This window comes from Staurois parvus, unplaced genomic scaffold (assembly GCF_062004578.1).
Source record: "Staurois parvus isolate SC_StPar_1 unplaced genomic scaffold, SC_StPar_1.0 ptg000264l, whole genome shotgun sequence".
Classification (NCBI taxonomy): Eukaryota; Metazoa; Chordata; class Amphibia; order Anura; family Ranidae; genus Staurois; species Staurois parvus.
Genome location: NW_028318060.1, coordinates 9,843,394 through 9,862,936, shown reverse-complemented (window position 1 = coordinate 9,862,936; position 19,543 = coordinate 9,843,394). Strand labels below are relative to the sequence as shown.

The 19,543-nt window shown below is 40.0% G+C and overlaps 1 protein-coding gene across 1 annotated transcript in view; it reads right to left on the bottom strand.

The window, feature by feature from the left end:
- The window catches only part of LOC149459305 (CD109 antigen-like), a 106,412-nt gene that overhangs the window by 26,459 nt on the left and 60,410 nt on the right, over positions 1–19,543 (bottom strand). Inside the window, exons 19-22 of the mRNA XM_089681385.1 lie at positions 10,446–10,563; positions 6,261–6,374; positions 3,483–3,698; positions 1,802–1,952 (exon numbers count right to left, since the gene is read on the bottom strand). Of these exons, the coding sequence (XP_089537511.1) occupies positions 1,802–1,952; positions 3,483–3,698; positions 6,261–6,374; positions 10,446–10,563 (599 nt within the window). The remainder of the gene's footprint in view (positions 1–1,801; positions 1,953–3,482; positions 3,699–6,260; positions 6,375–10,445; positions 10,564–19,543) is intronic.

Genomic DNA, 19,543 nt, shown 5'->3' with positions numbered 1-19,543 from the left:
TATTTTTGACTTTTTGCTATTAAACATACCCAATAAAAAAATTTAGAAAATCAAATTTTATCATAAATGTAGGCCAAAATGTATTCTGCTACATGTATTTTCTAAAAAAAATCCCAATACGTGTACATTAATTGGTTTACATGAAAGTTATAGCGTCTACACATGGCAGTATATATACTGCAATTAGTTTTTTTTTTTTTTTTTATACTAGTAATGGTAGCGATCAGCGACTTATAGCAGGACTGCGGGACTGCGGCGGGTATTCTGACACTAGTTGGGAACTGACTAACTGCCAATGATATCATAGTGACACTAATACAGTGATCAGTGCTAATAAAAAGCACTAACACTGTACTAATGACACTGGGCAGGAAGGGGTTAACGTTTGGCAATCAAAGGGGTTAACTGTATGCTATGTGTGTTTTACTATGTGTGCTGTATGTGTTTTGCTATGTGTGCTGTGTGCTGTTTTACTAGGGAGGCATGCTGTTTTGTATTTCTCTGCTGTGCAGAGAAATACAAAACAGCATGTTCTTGCTGGCAGGATAGAGACCTGTGTTGTTTACACACAGGCCTCTTCCCTGTCAGCTTTGCACTGTGATTGCCGGGTGCCAGCGGGGAATCTCCGGCTGTGACTGACATGCCCAGCCATCAATGGCGGCGCGGGTAGGGTGGCGCAGCACGCGCACGTTCCCTACCTGGAAATGCAAATCACGTATATATATATATATATATATATATATATATATATATATATATATATATATGTGATTTTGTGCAGCTCTGCCGCCCTGTAGCAGTTCTTCTATTATAGGGCAGCAGGGAAGCGGTTATTACGTTTGAAGAATTTTTGGGGGTTTGTCCTACTTTCTTTTGCAACCTGTCGTTTGTTTTGAATTTTTGCAACCTTGATTACCTTTTACATATTCTGTTATATTCATTGTAACTGCTAAGTGTTGATAATGTTCCTTCATTTTTTATATTTTTAAAATACCTTTTTAATACTTATTATTTATTATGTGCCAATCCTTGGCAAGAATTCAATATTTGCACAGGAAATTCAAACATTTGTGAATTCTCCATCCTAAGTGTGGACTGTTTTTGTCTTTTGGTCTGTTATAGTCCTGAGCTTCAGTTGCTGTAGTTGATATATGTGCAGGCATAGAGATAATATTTTGCCAAGGGAAGAATAAAAAGTGCTAGACTTGGATCCAGTGAGAGGATGGATGAAGGGGATAAGGGGAGGGCATTGTATGTGTGCCAATAACTGCAGGAGTAGGGTGGATACTAAGACAGACAAAAGGTGTTTGTTCCTTTGTACATATTTTCAGTTTATGTACTGGCCTTTTTAACAAAATGGGATAAAGATTAATTGCATACAGAAACTTGTAGCATCCAGATTTCAGCTTTCTATATGTTAGCATCACCAGGACGACAAGATCATTTTTGATGCTACTGGTATTAAAGGTAATGTATTTTTTTCAAATAACAAACATATTATACTTACCTTCTCTGTGCAGTGGTTTTGCACAGAGCAACCCTCCTCTTCTTGGGTCCTCCACTGGCACTCCTGGCCCCTCCCTCTTGTGAAGCTCGCTCCTGAACCGCTGCCCTGTGCATCAATTTTCACACAGATGTGGCTGAGCCTCGCCACCCCACTCTCTCCTTATTGGCTTGCTGGCTGTGATTGACAGTAGCAGGAGCCACTGGCTCAGCTTTAGTTCTTCATTTAGTTCTTTAATGAATATTTGAGATATGCTGAATAACACAAGTTTTATTTCTAAAAAACAGAATTTCTTACCAATAATATTTATATATGCTTCCTCACTTCCTTCCACCATATCAGGGGGGAAAGTAAATGATAAGGTTTTTGTAAGCGGGACATTGGGACCTGTTGTGGTTTTTAAGTCCAAAATTGCAGACTCTGAATGATACATCTTCACTCCTTCAGCCTAAAGACAAATAGACAAAACACTGTAAAGTGTTTTCCATTGTTAGTATCTACAGTATTTCTTTATAAGGGCAGAGAAAACCAGTGAGCATGATAGTATCCTGCTATAATAAAGCTTGTATTAATGATAAACAATTACAAGATAGCTTTCAACAATTATTACAAATTTCAGTACAGACTTTTTTCTATAACTGAAGTATTAAAATAGCAGATCTTTTATAACATCTGAAAAAAAATAATCTGACTGATGTATCATGGAACAGACCGCACAAAAGGTAACACAAGCAATTTAATTACTTTTTTATGATATTGACAGAAGGCTAAGAATCTCTTCTTACTATTATGGGTGCTGCCATTGCTGACCTCCTACTGTAAATCCTAATAGCCTGGCTGTCTCTGGCGTTAATGTGCTCCATTACCCTGGTCTCTCAAAGAGGAAAGCTAGTGTGTGAGGGACCAATTTCTAGGCCTGAGTGCTGTCACATGGAGGCAGCCTAGCAGTATTTTAATCGGGGCATCAGGCACATGTTTGCTCCCCCCGGCCGCCCCCATGTGGTGCTAAGTTAATATTTGTATTAGCTTAAAGTGGAATTTATCTGAGCACCACAAACCAAAATCACTATTTCATTAATGTTTAATATTCAAAGCCAACTCTCCCATCCATCCATGTCTCCATGCTTTTTTTTCCTGAGATATCACTTTGAAAAACACCCCTTGCATTTCTGGCCATCTTAAGTAAGGGCAGATGATTCATGTCGCATTTACCTCCTAGGCATGGAAACTTGGAAGTAACTAAAGAAATGTAAAAAAACTGTTTAAAAAAGTAAAGAGGATATAATTTCCTATCTATTTACTAATGCTAGCAGCATAAGGAGTAAAAATAGTCAATATTGATTGAGAATGAAGTTCCTCTGTAGGTTTCTGTTTACATTCAGCACACGTTATTATTATTATTATTATTATTATTATTATTATACAGGATTTATATAGCGCAACAGTTTGCGCAGTGCTTTACAATATAAAGGAGACAGTACAATTACAATACATTTCAGTACATAAGGAATGTGAGGGTATTCACACGCAATTCATGTATGTTATACATTAACATGCATTAACCCTGATTTACTAAAGCAGTAAGGAATTTTCAATTTAAAGTGAACCTTAACTTTGCAAAGTGAATTTATACATATTTAGTAAAACTGAAGAGAAAATCAACCACTTGCAAAGAAAATTAAACATTTTTTCCTGCACAATTGGATGGTTGAAGTCAGCACATCAGAAGCTTAATGAAAATTCACTATGCAAAGAGAAAATAAATTTAGCTTGATGAATGCGGTGAAGTAATGTAGACTTCAATTATTCGATCATGCATAAGCAAAAATCAAGTTTTCCTTGCACATGATTAGATATTCTTTGCAAAGTGAATTTTAATTTTCTTTCACTTCATTCACTGGGATAAATGATAAATTCACAAAGTGAAAATTTAGTAAATCAACCCCACAAATTCCATTCCAGCAATGTATTTATTTACCTTTACTATTACTTTCCCAGTAACAGTGTCAGAAGCTGCTCCTTTGGAAATTGTTTTAACTGTTACTGGGATCTCTCCCAGTATTTTTGGTCTGATTGGAAACAGACAAGTTTTTCCTTCCATACTGAGAACATTCAAAGTCTGTTGGTTTACTGTACTTGCATTGTTTGACTCTACAATTTCAAATGAGTCACTTGGCTGCACAGAAACAAGAACCTGCAAATGTAGAGCATAGATCATTTTTTTAATAAATGTGTTTTCTATTTAAACAATTTATGGCTGCAATACCTATTTTTACATACGCTTAAAATATATATTTTTATACATCTCTTCTGAACCTGCCAGAACAGTCTTTTATAATTGTTATTATAATTGTTATTATGAAGGCTTACCATGGTGGAAACTGAGTGAATACTGCTCCTTTCCTGTAATAACATTACATTCATTAATAAAAGGTATAAAGTGAGCGCTCCTAAGTAAGCAGCTAAGGCACTAAAGGTAATCACAGTATACCTACAAGTAACAGATAAAAACAGAGTGCAGCGCTGCACTCTGTTTTTAAACATTACATTCATTGTTATGCAGAAAAGGAATAGAATTCCTGTGACAACTGACCCAAGTTGGGTACACACACATTTTTTTTTCATTCAACCCAGCATACTGAACGGAGAAAATTGAAAGAGTGCTGTACCAACAAAAGCGATGAACACACTGATCAGGGCTCTCAGTCATTGGCTGCAAGTACTGTTTGGATGTGGGTTGGATGCTGTTTTCCAGCATGCACGTTTGGCAGTCGTAAGACTGGCTTCTGTAGAACAGACAGCTGTATACATGGCCTGAAAGTCCTGCTGAACCAGCCTATTTCAGATGATTTTTGGCCTGTGTGTACAAGGCTTAAGAGAGGATTTCTTCACTTTAACGACATTTCTTCTCACTTCCTGTTGTATTAACAGAACAAGAACTGAAGGAAGGTCTCTCAAAAGGGACACAGATGGCAAAAAACTAACAGGGATTTTAATAGTTTCTTTCTATACAGTATCCAAAATGGGAGCAACAATTTTTGACTTCAAATATACTTTAATAAATGCTCATTTAATAACTTTGGCAACCTATAATGATTAGCACCTTTCCAGTTACTGTCCTGAAATACCTGTCACAGGCAAACTATTAATTTTAATGAGATTCCAAAGGTGTACAACAGACTCAAAATCGGATTTCTGCTATTTTTTCCAAGGCAGTACTGTAGTGCATTGTCATATGTTGCAGTGCATTGTAATGAAGGTTGGTTGCTCCATAGCATTGGGATGCGAATGAAAAATAATGGTATCCTGATGTACTGACCATGTAATGTGAATGAGCTCTTAAAGTGGTTGTAAACCCTTACATATACCCAGTGAAGTGACTGGCCTCAGGTGATACACAGAGATGAAAGAAATCCTCCTACATAGGTTGATCCTGTTTATCTGCAATCTTCTCTTCTCTACATCAATTCAAAGTCCAGAATTTATCAAGTGTGACAGAACCCCTGTCACCCCAATTGGGTGATTACATCAGAGAACCACTTCCTCGCCACTGGAACACAGAACCAAGTTATTATAGCCGGCATTGCACACAAGACTAGATGAGACTAGCTTAGATGCCAAACTGGAACTCTTTATTGAACAGAAAACACAGATTTTTATACACTCCAGAAATAGGGGCAGTGCCCACAGTTACAATAAACACAACTATCATACATTAGGATAAACATCCCACACTAATTAGGTAAGAGTTTGACCACATTATCCTTTACAATGCAAATGGTAAACAGTACAGCCAACAGTGATCTAATTAACAGTAAGCTAATCAACAGCCAGGCACCAAGACAATACTTTGATTAATCAGGAAGCCCACCACGTATAGCCCAGCAACAAACCCACCCCTGAATACACAAAGTACATTACACATGCTGTCTTTCAGGTGTTATCTTTCACTTGTAAAATCTATCCAGCATAAGACAAAACTTATACAATATTTCAACAGTTGGAAAAGTAGAATTATTTTGTCTTCATAGATTTCTTGAGGAAGATTATTGAAAAATATTTATGTCCCAAGTAGAGGAGCTTCTACAACCCAGTCCTCATGAGGGCCACCATATTCCTTATTTCTAGTAACCTGTACAAAATTATTATTACATCTTTTTATCCACTCCAGAAGGGAAGATTTATTGTCTTTACGCAGAGAATTAATCCAAGCCTCTCTATCAGTGTTCATAGCGTTGTTGTCTATCATTAGAGAGTGATCTACTCACTCCATGGGCCATAATCAGTGGGTAGAAGGCTAGCCCCTAGTCCCCTCCAAAAGCCCCTGTCCCGGTTGGGTTTGTCACATCAAGGTTGTCTGAACGTTCAGAAAACAGGGGGCAGGGAGCTGAAATTACACATTGCGGTGCTCAGTTAGGAGATCTCTGAAAGCTGATTGGACACACCCCCTTCACACAGAAACAGAGCTGAGTCTTTCAATTACAGGCTGTGTGCTGGAGGTCCCTCTCCTGTCACCTTTTTTTCCTCTTGGTGTTAGGAAAACCTGTCAGAAGTGACTCATGCAGATAGCAGAGGAATGAGGCAGCAGACAGAAAATACACTTAGTGCTCCGGATTGAGACAAGTACATTTTATGTCTGAGATTTACAACCACTTTAATGATTTGGGAAATGTTAATCAAAAGTGACCAAGGAAGATTAAATACATTTTCTTGCACTAATATAACATACACAGATCAAATTCAAAATATATAATACCTCTATTGTTGTGTTCAAATGGTTGAATAAAATGACTTCCAGAATGAATATTTCACCTCTGATTACTGAATAAGGGAGATTCAGAGTGAGAGACACATTCTGATATACTTGGAGCTGTGTGAAAAAAGGGTAAAACAATAAGTTGTAATAAACCAGATATTGTTAGTCTCATCTTTTCAAATAATATGAACAAAATAATAGTCTATCTGCAGCCATGTATACTCTGGAACAGGGGAGGACTGACAACTCATGGGGACTCCGGGCAATAGGGGATCATGGGGCCCCTGTGTTCTTGACCACACTCAAAGCACACCAAAAAAAGTCTATAAAAAGGTACCAGGGGCATTTCATGGGGCCCCCTACTGACACTGGCCCTCGGACAGTGTCCGAGTGCTCTAATGGTCAGTCCACCCTGCTCTGGAACATCAGATCCAGATTGTCCTGTTAACATTTATAGGTGTGTAGCAGCCATTTTGTCCACGTCACTAGTCCATGCCATTTCTTCAAGAGAAGGCATAGCACAGTGACCTTTCTCCCTCCTTCCTTCAGTTTATACAATACACAAACTGTTAACTGATTCCAGGACTTTGTTGTTAATGCATTGATCAGACACCCATACCTCACCATATTCCAATCCACAATTTCAGCTTGAAAACCTAAGAAAACTGTCACCCTCCAAGCTTGAGCAATCCAGAGAACTAACAGATATCCAGTCGTAAATAGCTCAGCTGAAGGGAATAGCCAATTCACATTTCTGCTAGAATGGTTAGCAGCCAAGACTCTAAAACTTCAGCTTATTTCATAACTCATGAAATAATGGCAACACAGCCAGAATATATACATATTTACCTCCCTCAGTTATTGGGTAGCATTTTGAGCCCAAACACCTATGCTAGGAGGTACCAGAGTGGATTAGGTCTCCACACCCCTCCCATAGATATCCGAGACCTTTCATATCTACAGTATGTCCATATTAAAGCTAATTTCATGCTGGACCATAATCTGCATGGTAGCAGATTGTAAGTGGTAGGTATTCAAAATTATGAATTTATAAGAAACTGTATTTGGGACTTGGCCATAAGCATGGTGACCTCCCAGCCCTTACCCCTTAAACCGGATGATTGGTCAGATGGTTTCTGTCAATACCCATTTGATACCACAGAAAAAGGGAATGTGAGGACCTTTTGACTAGCTCTCGTGTACCATCAAGGAAAAAACATCTGTCAAGTTATGAGAGCCGATAACAATTTGCTTATTGACTGAACTCTGTTAAAACCAAAGACTTTGAAAGTATTCTTCATTTTCAACTCCTTTTGTATTCTCTGTTGCTTTATGGTCTCTGTTTCCTTGTAATATCCTTTTTTCTGTAAATATTTTATTTGTACCATTTTGACATTTTCATTATTAAACCCTAGTGTGAAAAGTGTTGAAATTGTTTCTAACTTTGTTAATGCAAACTAAAAGGATCCCTGTCTCTTGAAGAGTGCTACTGTATGATAAATCTCTGAATATACCTGCCTGCGGTGACAGTGTGTGTACAAACGTTTATTTTTCATATTTGTTCTTGTAATATTGTGAAGACTTGATAGGCCCAAAGCTATCTGGTGGCAGTTTGGATTTTATAGAGTTAATTGCTTAGTTAATTTAACCCAGTGACAATCTCTCTCAGGCTACTGACACCTAGATTGTAGTCCTGCTATCTGGACAATCCTTGTGCAGGGTGGAGTTGAGAGTGGCATTGTTACATAAGTGACAGCACAGTGTGAGATTGGCCAGTCCTTTGTCACGAGGTGGCGAGAAGGGCAGGGATAGGGCACCTCATTTCTCAGATCCTCATCAACTGTTTTAATATCTTTTTCAGAACTATTCACTTAAAACCCAAAAATGGTACAAAAGAAGACTGTTGGATGTGAACAATTCCAACTGTTTTAAGTAGCTAGCTAATCAGAATAAATTGTATGCCAACATGTTGTTTATATGTGCCACTGACTATAAAGAAATCTGTGGATTTTCTGAGTATTGGGTTTGAACTGGAGTGTGCAAAATCTGCATAGAAACCATTCAGCTTCCAGTTTTTTTTTGTCAAAGTGAACAAGCTGATGTTAGAAGCTGACTGGCTACCATGCAGAGCTGCCCCAGATTTTGCACTCTTCAGTTTTACTAAATCGAACCCTGTAGTGTGGTGGGAGTACTGGCTACCACAATGTAAATGTAGCATGTGAAACTTTTCTAGCGCCCCTCTAGATAGCTGGGGGGAGCTAGAGTTTGTTTTATTAGTTAGGAGTGCTGAGAAGCAGCCTGGGTGTAAAAGTCGGGTCAAATTTTGGTCAGAGTTGAGAGGCTGTGCAACTCAGTTTCCTGATACCTCCTCCTGCTCTAGAATCTTGGAGAAGATTCTAGAAGCAGTGAGCAGGGGTGAGGAGGTGCTGGCCTGCACACGTAGGGGACCCTGGCCAATCCCCAAGCAAGAGACTTGGCATGGGGATAGGGCAGCCCTTAAATGTGGAAGAGCCTGCTCAGCAGAAGGAGAGTTTGGATGGAAGATGGAGAGATAAGGCTGAGGTGCAGGAGCCTGGGAGTGGGCCCAGTTGGGAAGAGGCTCACCTCCAGGTAGTGGCGCTGGAAAGGAGGAAATCTCTGGACCTCATTGGCTTCCACAGCAAGGACCACGTGTGATCAGGGAAGGAGGGGCCCAGTAGAAGGCCTGAGAGCAGGAGTAGTGCTACACTTTGATAGTCTGCTTTTACAAAAGTAGGGTGCCTGAAAGTTCAGGACACATAACACAAATGGGGAATCTAAGGACAGGTGGCTTCTGCCCCACTTAAAATCTATCCATAACTTTGTGTTGGGGTATTGCATTTTACTATAAAACATAGTAATGCATGTCACATGTGTTGGTTTGCTGTGGTGCCATTCATTCACCTCCACAATGTGCATGTGGTGCACATAGCGTGTATTGCAGAGCTCTGCAAAAAAAATTGAAACCTGAACAATTTTTGCATGCATTATGGTCCATCGATGCTCTTCATTTTATAAGGGTCTGCCTAATGCAGTGCACTACAACCCTCCTAAATGAACAAAAACATGCATTACAGCGCACACATTGTTATGTGGATGGGCCCTTAGTGAGGGAGCCTGGGTAAGCCATCGCCGTTTTATCAACATTTGAAGAGCAGACCTTGTGGGTCAGTGCTCAGGCCAGACTTCCTATGTAAGCAATTGTGTGCAAAAACAACCAAAAAGACTAAGTTGCTTAAGACGTAGTACCGCAGCAAGACGGTGGTAATAAGAATGGAAAAAAAAGGGTGCGCTTGAACTATTATTCAGCAAAACAGCTCTTTGCAATTTATGCCTGACACTGTTTAGCTGTAAGTATAGATAAGTTAGGGTCTTGAGTATTGTGTATTTTAAGGTTCATCATTTCAAAATTAATCGTAAGTTATCAATTTTCTCTTTAACCTACATTCTTCTTTTTGTTTCTGTGGAATCAGAATTAAAATGTGAAATAACCGACCTAAATAGAATAGTTTCAAGTTAATTTGGAATTGATCCTGAAAAAAACTGCTGTAGTAGTTTTTTTAATGACAGAATAGACTCTACTGGTCTTTTTATCATATGTGTCTCTCCCTGCCTATCAGTGTTAATTAACCCTGAGCTGCACCAACACAGCTCAGAGTACATCTGATGATGTCTTTCCTGTGCGGAAAGTCAGCCAGTCAAGTGGACACACAGTCCTGACTTAGAAGGAAGTCCAGGAGAAGAATAAAAATGCTCATAACCAGCACTGACACCACAGTGCTGAAGGGGATCGTATAACAGGTAAGTCTGCCATAATATGCTAATATGTGGTGCATATTGGCACATTAAAAAAGAAAAAAACAAGAATTTAATTCTGCTTTAATAAGGAGACAAAAGTGGTCTATTTATGAATGTTCTTACACAGGTTTCTCACAGCTTTCACTCCAAATTCACACCTTTTTTTCTAAATGGATTCAATAGGCAAATTCAATTGTGAGAATTTTGTGTAAAAAGATTTACAAATATACCCCAAAGTATTCATTTTAACTTGTTAACAAAAAAAAGTCTATTTAGTCTTATAAAGTAAGTTTTGTTTGTTCACAGATAACCCTACTTTGAAATCTAAAACCATTTTACATTCTAAAATTTTTCTACAATCTATATCACCTCAGCTTGTTTATCAGTAAATCCCAATCCAAGTGTGTTGGAAAGAACAAATGCACTGGCCAACCATGATGTCATTGTGTCAGGAACAGATAGTGGTAGTTTAAAAGTACTCCCAGAGCTGTAGAAAAAAAATAATACATTAACAAAAGAAACTGTTTTAAAAATAAAGTTTTTACTGCTGACAAAACTTATAGGTTGGGCTTAGCTGGCATCATCACACTATGTAGCTGGGTTGTTTAAGTTCTCTGAAAGAGTCCATGACATATCAGCAAGGACTGAGGACTGGTGCCACTATACTTGATTACATTGCACTCACCGGATGTGAGGTTTTTTTTTTCCATTTGGTCTTAAATAGAATAAAATCATGCCATGGAGTTATCATTTTGTATTTGTGCTGCTCCTTGCACCTTTCACTTAAATTGATAAAGCTAAACTTTGTTGGTGGAAATTGTATATGAGACATGAGTTCCAACTGTCCATACATCAATAGTTTTGTATCTAGATATTCAAGTGCTACATGACTTATAGTGATAAGCACATCTGCTTAGGTTTGGTTTTTGTGAATGTTGCTTGAAGTTGGAGAATTTTGCAGTGAAGTCTATTGGGGGGGGGGGTGAAGCTCATTATTCTGGTCCTTTGTAGGGCTAATAAGTAATTTCTTTGTAAAACAAAAGGCATTATGACCTGGGTACTGCCATGTGAGGCTATCACCGATTGCAAAATACAATAAGTAAATACATTTTTAAAAAGAGTATCTATTTTAACACATAATTTTCAACCACAAAAGTTTTCTTATGGCATATGTAAGTGTCACCTATTTGAAAGAATTAGACACTTTCAAGACTTTTTTCATAAATGTAGTTTGAGGTGGTATTTTATATGTATGTATATATATATATTAATTTAGTAAAATAACTTTGTTTTCCTAATGGTGAATTCTAGATTCATGGATAATCCAGAAAGAGCTCCTGATAATGTTATTATTATTAAAAGCTACATTACTCTTGTTTGCAAGCAAAATACGTGTTAAACCAGACCAATATTGAATATGTAATACAAGCAAGGCTCTAACCCATTCCCAGTAAGAAGTTAGAGTATCAGATTTATTATTATTATACAGTATTTATATAACGCCAAAAGGTTTGCTCAGTGCTGTACATTATAGTGGGGACAGAACATGAGACAATACAGTAACAAAACAGTACTCGAGGGGTTCGAGGGCCCTGCTCTTTCAAGCTTACAATCTAGGAGGGAGGGGATAGTAGTACAGGAAGAAGTGGCTGTGGGGGATGGAGTGGTAGGAGGAGTGGAGGAGATCGGCTGTTAAGTGAGGGTGGGGTAGGCTTCCCTGAAGAGATGGGTTTTCAGGGTGCGCCTAAAGGTGTGGAGGGTAGGACACAGTCTGATGGATTGGGGTAGTGAGTTCCAGAGGATGGGGGAAGTCCAGGAGAAGTCCTGCAGTCGGGCATGGGAGGAGGAGACCAGGGAGCTAGAAAGTCGGAGGTCTTGTGAGCAGCGAAGAGTACGGGTTGGGTGATATTTGGGTATCAGGTCGGTGAGGTAGTTTGGGGCAGCGTTATGAATGGCTTTGTATGTCAGTGTTAGTATTTTTAATATAATGCGTTGAGCAATCGGAAGCCAGTGGAGGGCATGACAGAGGGGGGTGGCAGAAGCGGAGCGGTTGGTAAGGTGGATGAGTCTGGCCGCAGAGTTCAGGATAGACTGAAGTGGGGATAGCCTGCGTTGGGGTAGGCCGGTGGGAAGGGAGTTGCAGTAGTCCAGACGTGCAAGAATAAGGGAGTGAATGAGTTGTTTAGTAGTGTCTGGGGTTAGGAACGTACATATTTTGGAGATGTTGTGGAGGTGGAGCCTGCATGAGTTTGCCAATGATTGGACATGGGGTTGGAAGGACAGGTTGGAGTCTAGAGTGACACCTAGGACTTTGTGGGATGGGACTGATGGTGGCGTTGTTGGTCGTGATGGAGAGGATGGGGGGGGTGCGGGCCGGGGGGAAAATTAGGAGCTCAGTTTTGGAAAGGTTCAATTTGAGGAAATGGAGCGACATCCAGTCTGATATGTTGTTCAGTAGGTGGGCGATACGGGCGGAGACTGAAGGGGTGAGGTGAGGGGTGGAGAGGTAAATTTGCGTGTCATTGGCGTAGAGGTGATACTGGAAGATTTACTTTTGTAAACTGACCACACAGCACAGTGTCCATACTAGGATATGCCTTCTTATATTTCTCACTATTCCTGCAAACTTCTAGTCCATTCCTTCAAAATTCATTTAGTCATTTTCTAGACTTTGCCCATTTCATCTTTAATCACTTTTCAGCTGCTAATTGTGGTCACTTGTTAGTTGTCCTCTTCACATATTCCTCTTCCTCCTCTGCTTTTCAATTACCAGTCATCCTGCTTTTCAGTCACTTGTCAGCCAGTCATACTTTAAACTCTTGTAATTAACCACCTTAGAATTTGTTTTATCTTTATTTTCCCTCTTCCTCCTTACTTGTTCTTTAAACTTTTTATTTTCCTGCTCCCCAACTGTCAACCTCAAGTATAATCCTTACTCATTTCAGCTCACATCCTCTCATTCCCAGCTCCTATAGACTCATTCCTTCCATCTCTGTCAACATCTTTAATGTTAATCCACAGCTGTCAATAACTAGTGTAGCACCCTACTAGTGTAGGATGCTAGGAAATTTAGATTTTGACTCACGTAGTCAAGGGAGCAGTGATTGTTTTCTCTGGTCTGTTCAGAGTTTCACAGGCTGAGAGTTTGACTGCTTCCCTCTGCTTCTGGAAGAGGTTTCCAGAATATGGGACTGGGAGAGTCAAATGATTAACCTGAATATTTATCATGCCCTAGCGAATTCCTGGAGGGGAGTGTCCAGAAGGTGACTGGGAAGATGATAAATAGTCTGGATCCCTGGAGAGATTGTTCTTTCCTTGGCAGAGAGGGTTTCAAATACTCTGGGGCTGCTGCCCACTGAGGTTGCCTGTGGACTGTGTAGATGATCTTTCAGGCGCTGTGCCAGAGTTGAGAGTGGGAAGTGATCCTTTTTGAGGGGCTGGTTGTGGGAATTCACCATAAGGAATCTGGTCTGGAGAAGGATTGTCTCCCTCACTGGACTGTGTCCGGAGGAAGCTGAAAGATGTGCAGCTGTCCTGAAGACCTGTGAGTACTGATCCTGAATTGTGATCCCTGGTGACTGTGTGCTGTTAGGGATGTAAGTGCCAGAGATAGCTATGCACTGAGATGGCTCTCTTAAGGTCTCACAGCACTGATCATTCCCTTGTGCCCCAGAAGAATCCTTGTATGTGAGCCAAGATAAGGGTGTCCTCCAGTTACTGTGCAATTGTTTTGGAGCATCTCATGCCCTAACCCCTTGATGTTTAAAGTTCTTCAAGTAATAAATATCAAAAAGACATCACCTAGCCTAGTGGAGCCCGCATGTGTGTACTAGTGCTTGTGGGGACATGCAGCCTCAATACTGTTGGAAAGAGTCAGCTATTACTAGCAGCCCCTGCAGGGGTAGTGCTACCCCAGTCAGTTTCACTCATCATTTTTACTAGCTATTCTCAGTGAGCAGCAGTAATCATTATGCTCAATGATCATCCTCAGTCATCATCCCCATTCATCTCCTTTGTCCATTGCCAAATGTTAGGCCATTCTGAATGGTCAAAGCTCTGATCCTTCCAGGTAATGTAGGGGCATGCAAACTTCCTTTAGAAGCTCAAATGATCTTGAGTGACTGGAAATTAGAAAATGACTGGGGAAAACCACAAATTAGTAAAGTTTGGAAGATGACTGTGTGGGGGGGGGGAAAGAGTTTTAGAGAATGACTATAGCAACCCATACACAAGTCTTGATTTTTTTTTTTTCATCCAATGAGTTGAATAAAAATAACTTGATTCCCTCATGCGCACACTTGGTGTGGATGGGGCAATCCTCCCCATTGAGGTATTGTATTCTGACAGCGGGGAAACTTCTAGGCTGTCAGAATGCGCAATGTCAGCTATTACTGACGGCGCTGATCAAGCAAGGAAAAAGTTTCTTATAACACCACTGTGCAATGTGTATAAGATAAACCTTCTCTCTTCCTCAGTGCCAACCGTGCCACCACCATTAGGTGAAAAACCTGCTCACCTCACATTATGACCTCATCAGTAGGTCATTATGCACTCAACATGTGGACAGACTTATGTACACCCTCAGTGGTCTTCCTCCAGCTCCACACCCAGCACCGCCACAGTATACACTCCTTCAGCTGACACTCTCATATAATATGCATTATGGAAAACAGAAAAGTGGAACCATAGTGCTCTTTATTTATAAAACAATTTATTAGCACCCACATTAAAAATACTTAAAAAATGTAAGAAACAAGCCAGCATATAGTGTATAATTTCATTACATTGCTCACCCCCCTGCTCTCCCAGATGGTCAGGGCTCAGCTCCTTCCACCTATGTGCGTTATGTTGCAGATTTGGGCTTTCGCAGTAGGTCTACCTACCATAGACCATCTGGGAGAGTAGGGTGGTGAATAGAGATGAGCGAATCGAACCAGGCGAACCGGAATTCGAGTCGAATTTCAGGAAATATTCGATTCGCGGCGAAACCGAAATTTTGCCTACTTCGGGTGCGCGAATCGCACATTTCCCGATCAGCCGGCAAAAGTGTCTCTGCAGTGAGCTCCGCTATTTCTGACAGTTCTCTGACAGAAGGAACACATGTTTAGCGGTTGAAACATTGTATCTATTAGTTTACATTTAGGATACAGATGTTTCAACCACTGTTCATGTGAAGAAGCTGTGAGAGAACTGTCAGAAATAGAGGAACTCTGCACATACACTTTTTGCCGGCTTGGAATTATTCTTCTTTTCATCCTACTTCTTCTTCTTCTTCATCTTCATCCTCAGAAGAAGAGGATGAGGATGAGGATGAAGAAGAAGAAGAAGAAGTAGGATGAAAAGAAGAATAATTCCAAGCCGGCAAAAAGTGTATGTGCAGAGTTCCTCTATTTCTGACAGTTCTCTCACAGCTTCTTCACATGTACAGCGGTTGAAACATCTGTATCCTAAATGGAAACTAATAGATACAATTTGTATCTATTAGTTTCCATTTAGGATACAGATGTTTCAACCGCTGTACATGTGAAGAAGCTGTGAGAGAACTGTCAGAAATAGAGGAACTCTGCACATACACTTTTTGCCGGCTTGGAATTATTCTTCTTTTCATCCTACTTCTTCTTCTTCTTCTTCATCCTCATCCTCATCCTCTTCTTCTGAGGATGAGGATGAAGAAGAAGAAGAAGCAGTAGGATGAAAATAAGAATAATTCCAAGCCGGCAAAAAGTGTATGTGCAGAGTTCCTCTATTCTGCAGATACACTTAGAGGAGCTCTGCACATACACTTTTTGCCTGTTTGGAATTAATCTTATTTTCATCGTACTTCTTCTTCTTCTTCTTCTTCTTTATCCTCATCCTCAGAAGAAGAAGAAGAGGATGAAGAAGAAGAAGAAGAAGAAGAAGTAGGATGAAAATAAGAATAATTGCAAGCCGGCAAAAAGTGTATGTGCAGTGTTCCTCTATTCTGCAGATACACTTAGAGGAGCTCTGCACATACACTTTTTGCCGGCTTGGAATTAATCTTATTTTCATCCTACTTCTTCTTCTTCTTCTTCTTCTTCATCCTCATCCTCATCCTCAGAAGAAGAAGAAGAGGATGAGGATGAGGATGAAGAAGAAGAAGAAGAAGAAGTAGGATGAAAATAAGAATAATTCCAAGCCGGCAAAAAGTGTATGTGCAGAGCTCCTCTAAGTGTATCTGCAGAGCTCCTCTAAGTGTATCTGCAGAATAGAGGAACTCTGCACATACACTTTTTGCCGGAAACCGCTGTATGGAGGGAATGTCCCAGAACTGTCAGAAATAGTCTATTTCTGACAGTTCTGGGACATTCACTCCATACAGCTGTTTCAACCGCTGTATGGAGGGAATGTCATAGAACTGTCAGAAATAGACTATTAATGACAGTTCTGGGACTGTCCTTCCATACAGCGGTTGAAACATTGTATCTATTTGTTTCCATAAATGGATCCATTTATGGAAACAAATAGATACAATGTTTCAACCGCTGTATGGAAGGACAGTCCCAGAACTGTCATTAATAGTCTATTTCTGACAGTTCTATGACATTCCCTCCATACAGCGGTTGAAACAGCTGTATGGAGTGAATGTCCCAGAACTGTCAGAAATAGACTATTTCTGACAGTTCTGGGACATTCACTCCATACAGCGGTTGAAACATTGTATCTATTTTTTTCCATAAATGACATTCTGCAGATACACTTAGAGGAGCGCTGCAGATACACTTTTTGCCGGCTTGGAATTATTCTTATTTTCATCCTACTTCTTCTTTTTCTTCTTATGAGGATGAGGATGAAGAAGAAGAAGTAGGATGAAAATAAGATTAATTCCAAGCCGGCAAAAAGTGTATCTGCAGCGCTCCTCTAAGTGTATTTGCAGAATGTCATTTATGGAAAAAAATAGATACAATGTTTCAACCGCTGTATGGAAGGACAGTCCCAGAACTGTCATAAATAGTCTATTTCTGACAGTTCTGGGACATTCACTCCATACAGCTGTTTCAACCGCTGTATGGAGGGAATGTCATAGAACTGTCAGAAATAGACTATTAATGACAGTTCTGGGACTGTCCTTCCATACAGCGGTTGAAACATTGTATGTATTTGTTTCCATAAATGGATCCATTTATGGAAACAAATACATACAATGTTTCAACCGCTGTATGGAAGGACAGTCCCAGAACTGTCATTAATAGTCTATTTCTGACAGTTCCATGACATTCCCTCCATACAGCGGTTGAAACAGCTGTATGGAGTGAATGTCCCAGAACTGTCAGAAATAGACTATTTCTGACAGTTCTGGGACAATCACTCCATACAGCTGTTTCAACCGCTGTATGGAGGGAATGTCATGGAACTGTCAGAAATAGACTATTAATGACAGTTCTGGGACTCTCCTTCCATACAGCGGTTGAAACATTGTATGTATTTGTTTCCATAAATGGATCCATTTATGGAAACAAATACATACAATGTTTCAACCGCTGTATGGAAGGACAGTCCCAGAACTGTCAGAAATAGTCTATTTCTGACAGTTCTGGGACATTCACTCCATACAGCTGTTTCAACCGCTGTATGGAGTGAATGTCATAGAACTGTCAGAAATAGACTATTAATGACAGTTCTGGGACTGTCCTTCCATACAGCGGTTGAAACATTGTATCTATTTGTTTCCATAAATGGATCCATTTATGGAAACAAATAGATACAATGTTTCAACCGCTGTATGGAAGGACAGTCCCAGAACTGTCATTAATAGTCTATTTCTGACAGTTCTATGACATTCCCTCCATACAGCGGTTGAAACAGCTGTATGGAGTGAATGTCCCAGAACTGTCAGAAATAGACTATTTATGACAGTTCTGGGACATTCACTCCATACAGCGATTGAAACATTGTATCTATTTTTTTCCATAAATGACATTCTGCAGATACACTTAGAGGAGCGCTGCAGATACACTTTTTGCCGGCTTGGAATTATTCTTATTTTCATCCTACTTCTTCTTTTTCTTCTTATGAGGATGAGGATGAAGAAGAAGAAGTAGGATGAAAATAAGATTAATTCCAAGCCGGCAAAAAGTGTATCTGCAGCGCTCCTCTAAGTGTATTTGCAGAATGTCATTTATGGAAAAAAATAGATACAATGTTTCAACTGCTGTATGGAAGGACAGTCCCAGAACTGTCATAAATAGTCTATTTCTGACAGTTCTGGGACATTCACTCCATACAGCTGTTTCAACCGCTGTATGGAGGGAATGTCATGGAACTGTCAGAAATAGACTATTAATGACAGTTCTGGGACTCTGACAGTTCCATGACATTCCCTCCATACAGCGGTTGAAACAGCTGTATGGAGTGAATGTCCCAGAACTGTCAGAAATAGACTATTTCTGACAGTTCTGGGACAATCACTCCATACAGCTGTTTCAACCGCTGTATGGAGGGAATGTCATGGAACTGTCAGAAATAGACTATTAATGACAGTTCTGGGACTCTCCTTCCATACAGCGGTTGAAACATTGTATGTATTTGTTTCCATAAATGGATCCATTTATGGAAACAAATACATACAATGTTTCAACCGCTGTATGGAAGGACAGTCCCAGAACTGTCATAAATAGTCTATTTCTGACAGTTCTGGGACATTCACTCCATACAGCTGTTTCAACCGCTGTATGGAGGGAATGTCATAGAACTGTCAGAAATAGACTATTAATGACAGTTCTGGGACTGTCCTTCCATACAGCGGTTGAAACATTGTATGTATTTGTTTCCATAAATGGATCCATTTATGGAAACAAATACATACAATGTTTCAACCGCTGCATGGAAGGACAGTCCCAGAACTGTCATTAATAGTCTATTTCTGACAGTTCCATGACATTCCCTCCATACAGCGGTTGAAACAGCTGTATGGAGTGAATGTCCCAGAACTGTCAGAAATAGACAGAAACTGTCACAGAACTGTCCTTCTTCTCATCCTTCTCCTTCTTCTCATCCTTCTTCTCATCCTTCTTCTCATCCTTCTTCTCATCCTTCTCCTTCTTCTCATCCTTCTCCTTCTTCTCATCCTTCTCCTTCTCCTTCTTCTCATCCTTCTCCTTCTCCTTCTTCTCATCCTTCTCCTTCTTCTCATCCTTCTCCTTCTTCTCATCCTTCTCCTTCTCCTTCTTCTCATCCTTCTCCTTCTCCTTCTTCTCATCCTTCTCCTTCTCCTTCTTCTCATCCTTCTCCTTCTTCTCATCCTTCTCCTTCTCCATCTTCTCATCCTTCTCCTTCTTCTCATCCTTCTCCTTCTCCTTCTCATCCTTCTCCTTCTCCATCTTCTCATCCTTCTCCTTTTCCTTCTTCTCATCCTTCTCCTTCTGCTTCTCCTTCTCCTTCTCCTTCTTCTCATCCTTCTCCTTCTTCTCATCCTTCTCCTTCTTCTCATCCTTCTCCTTCTTCTTCTC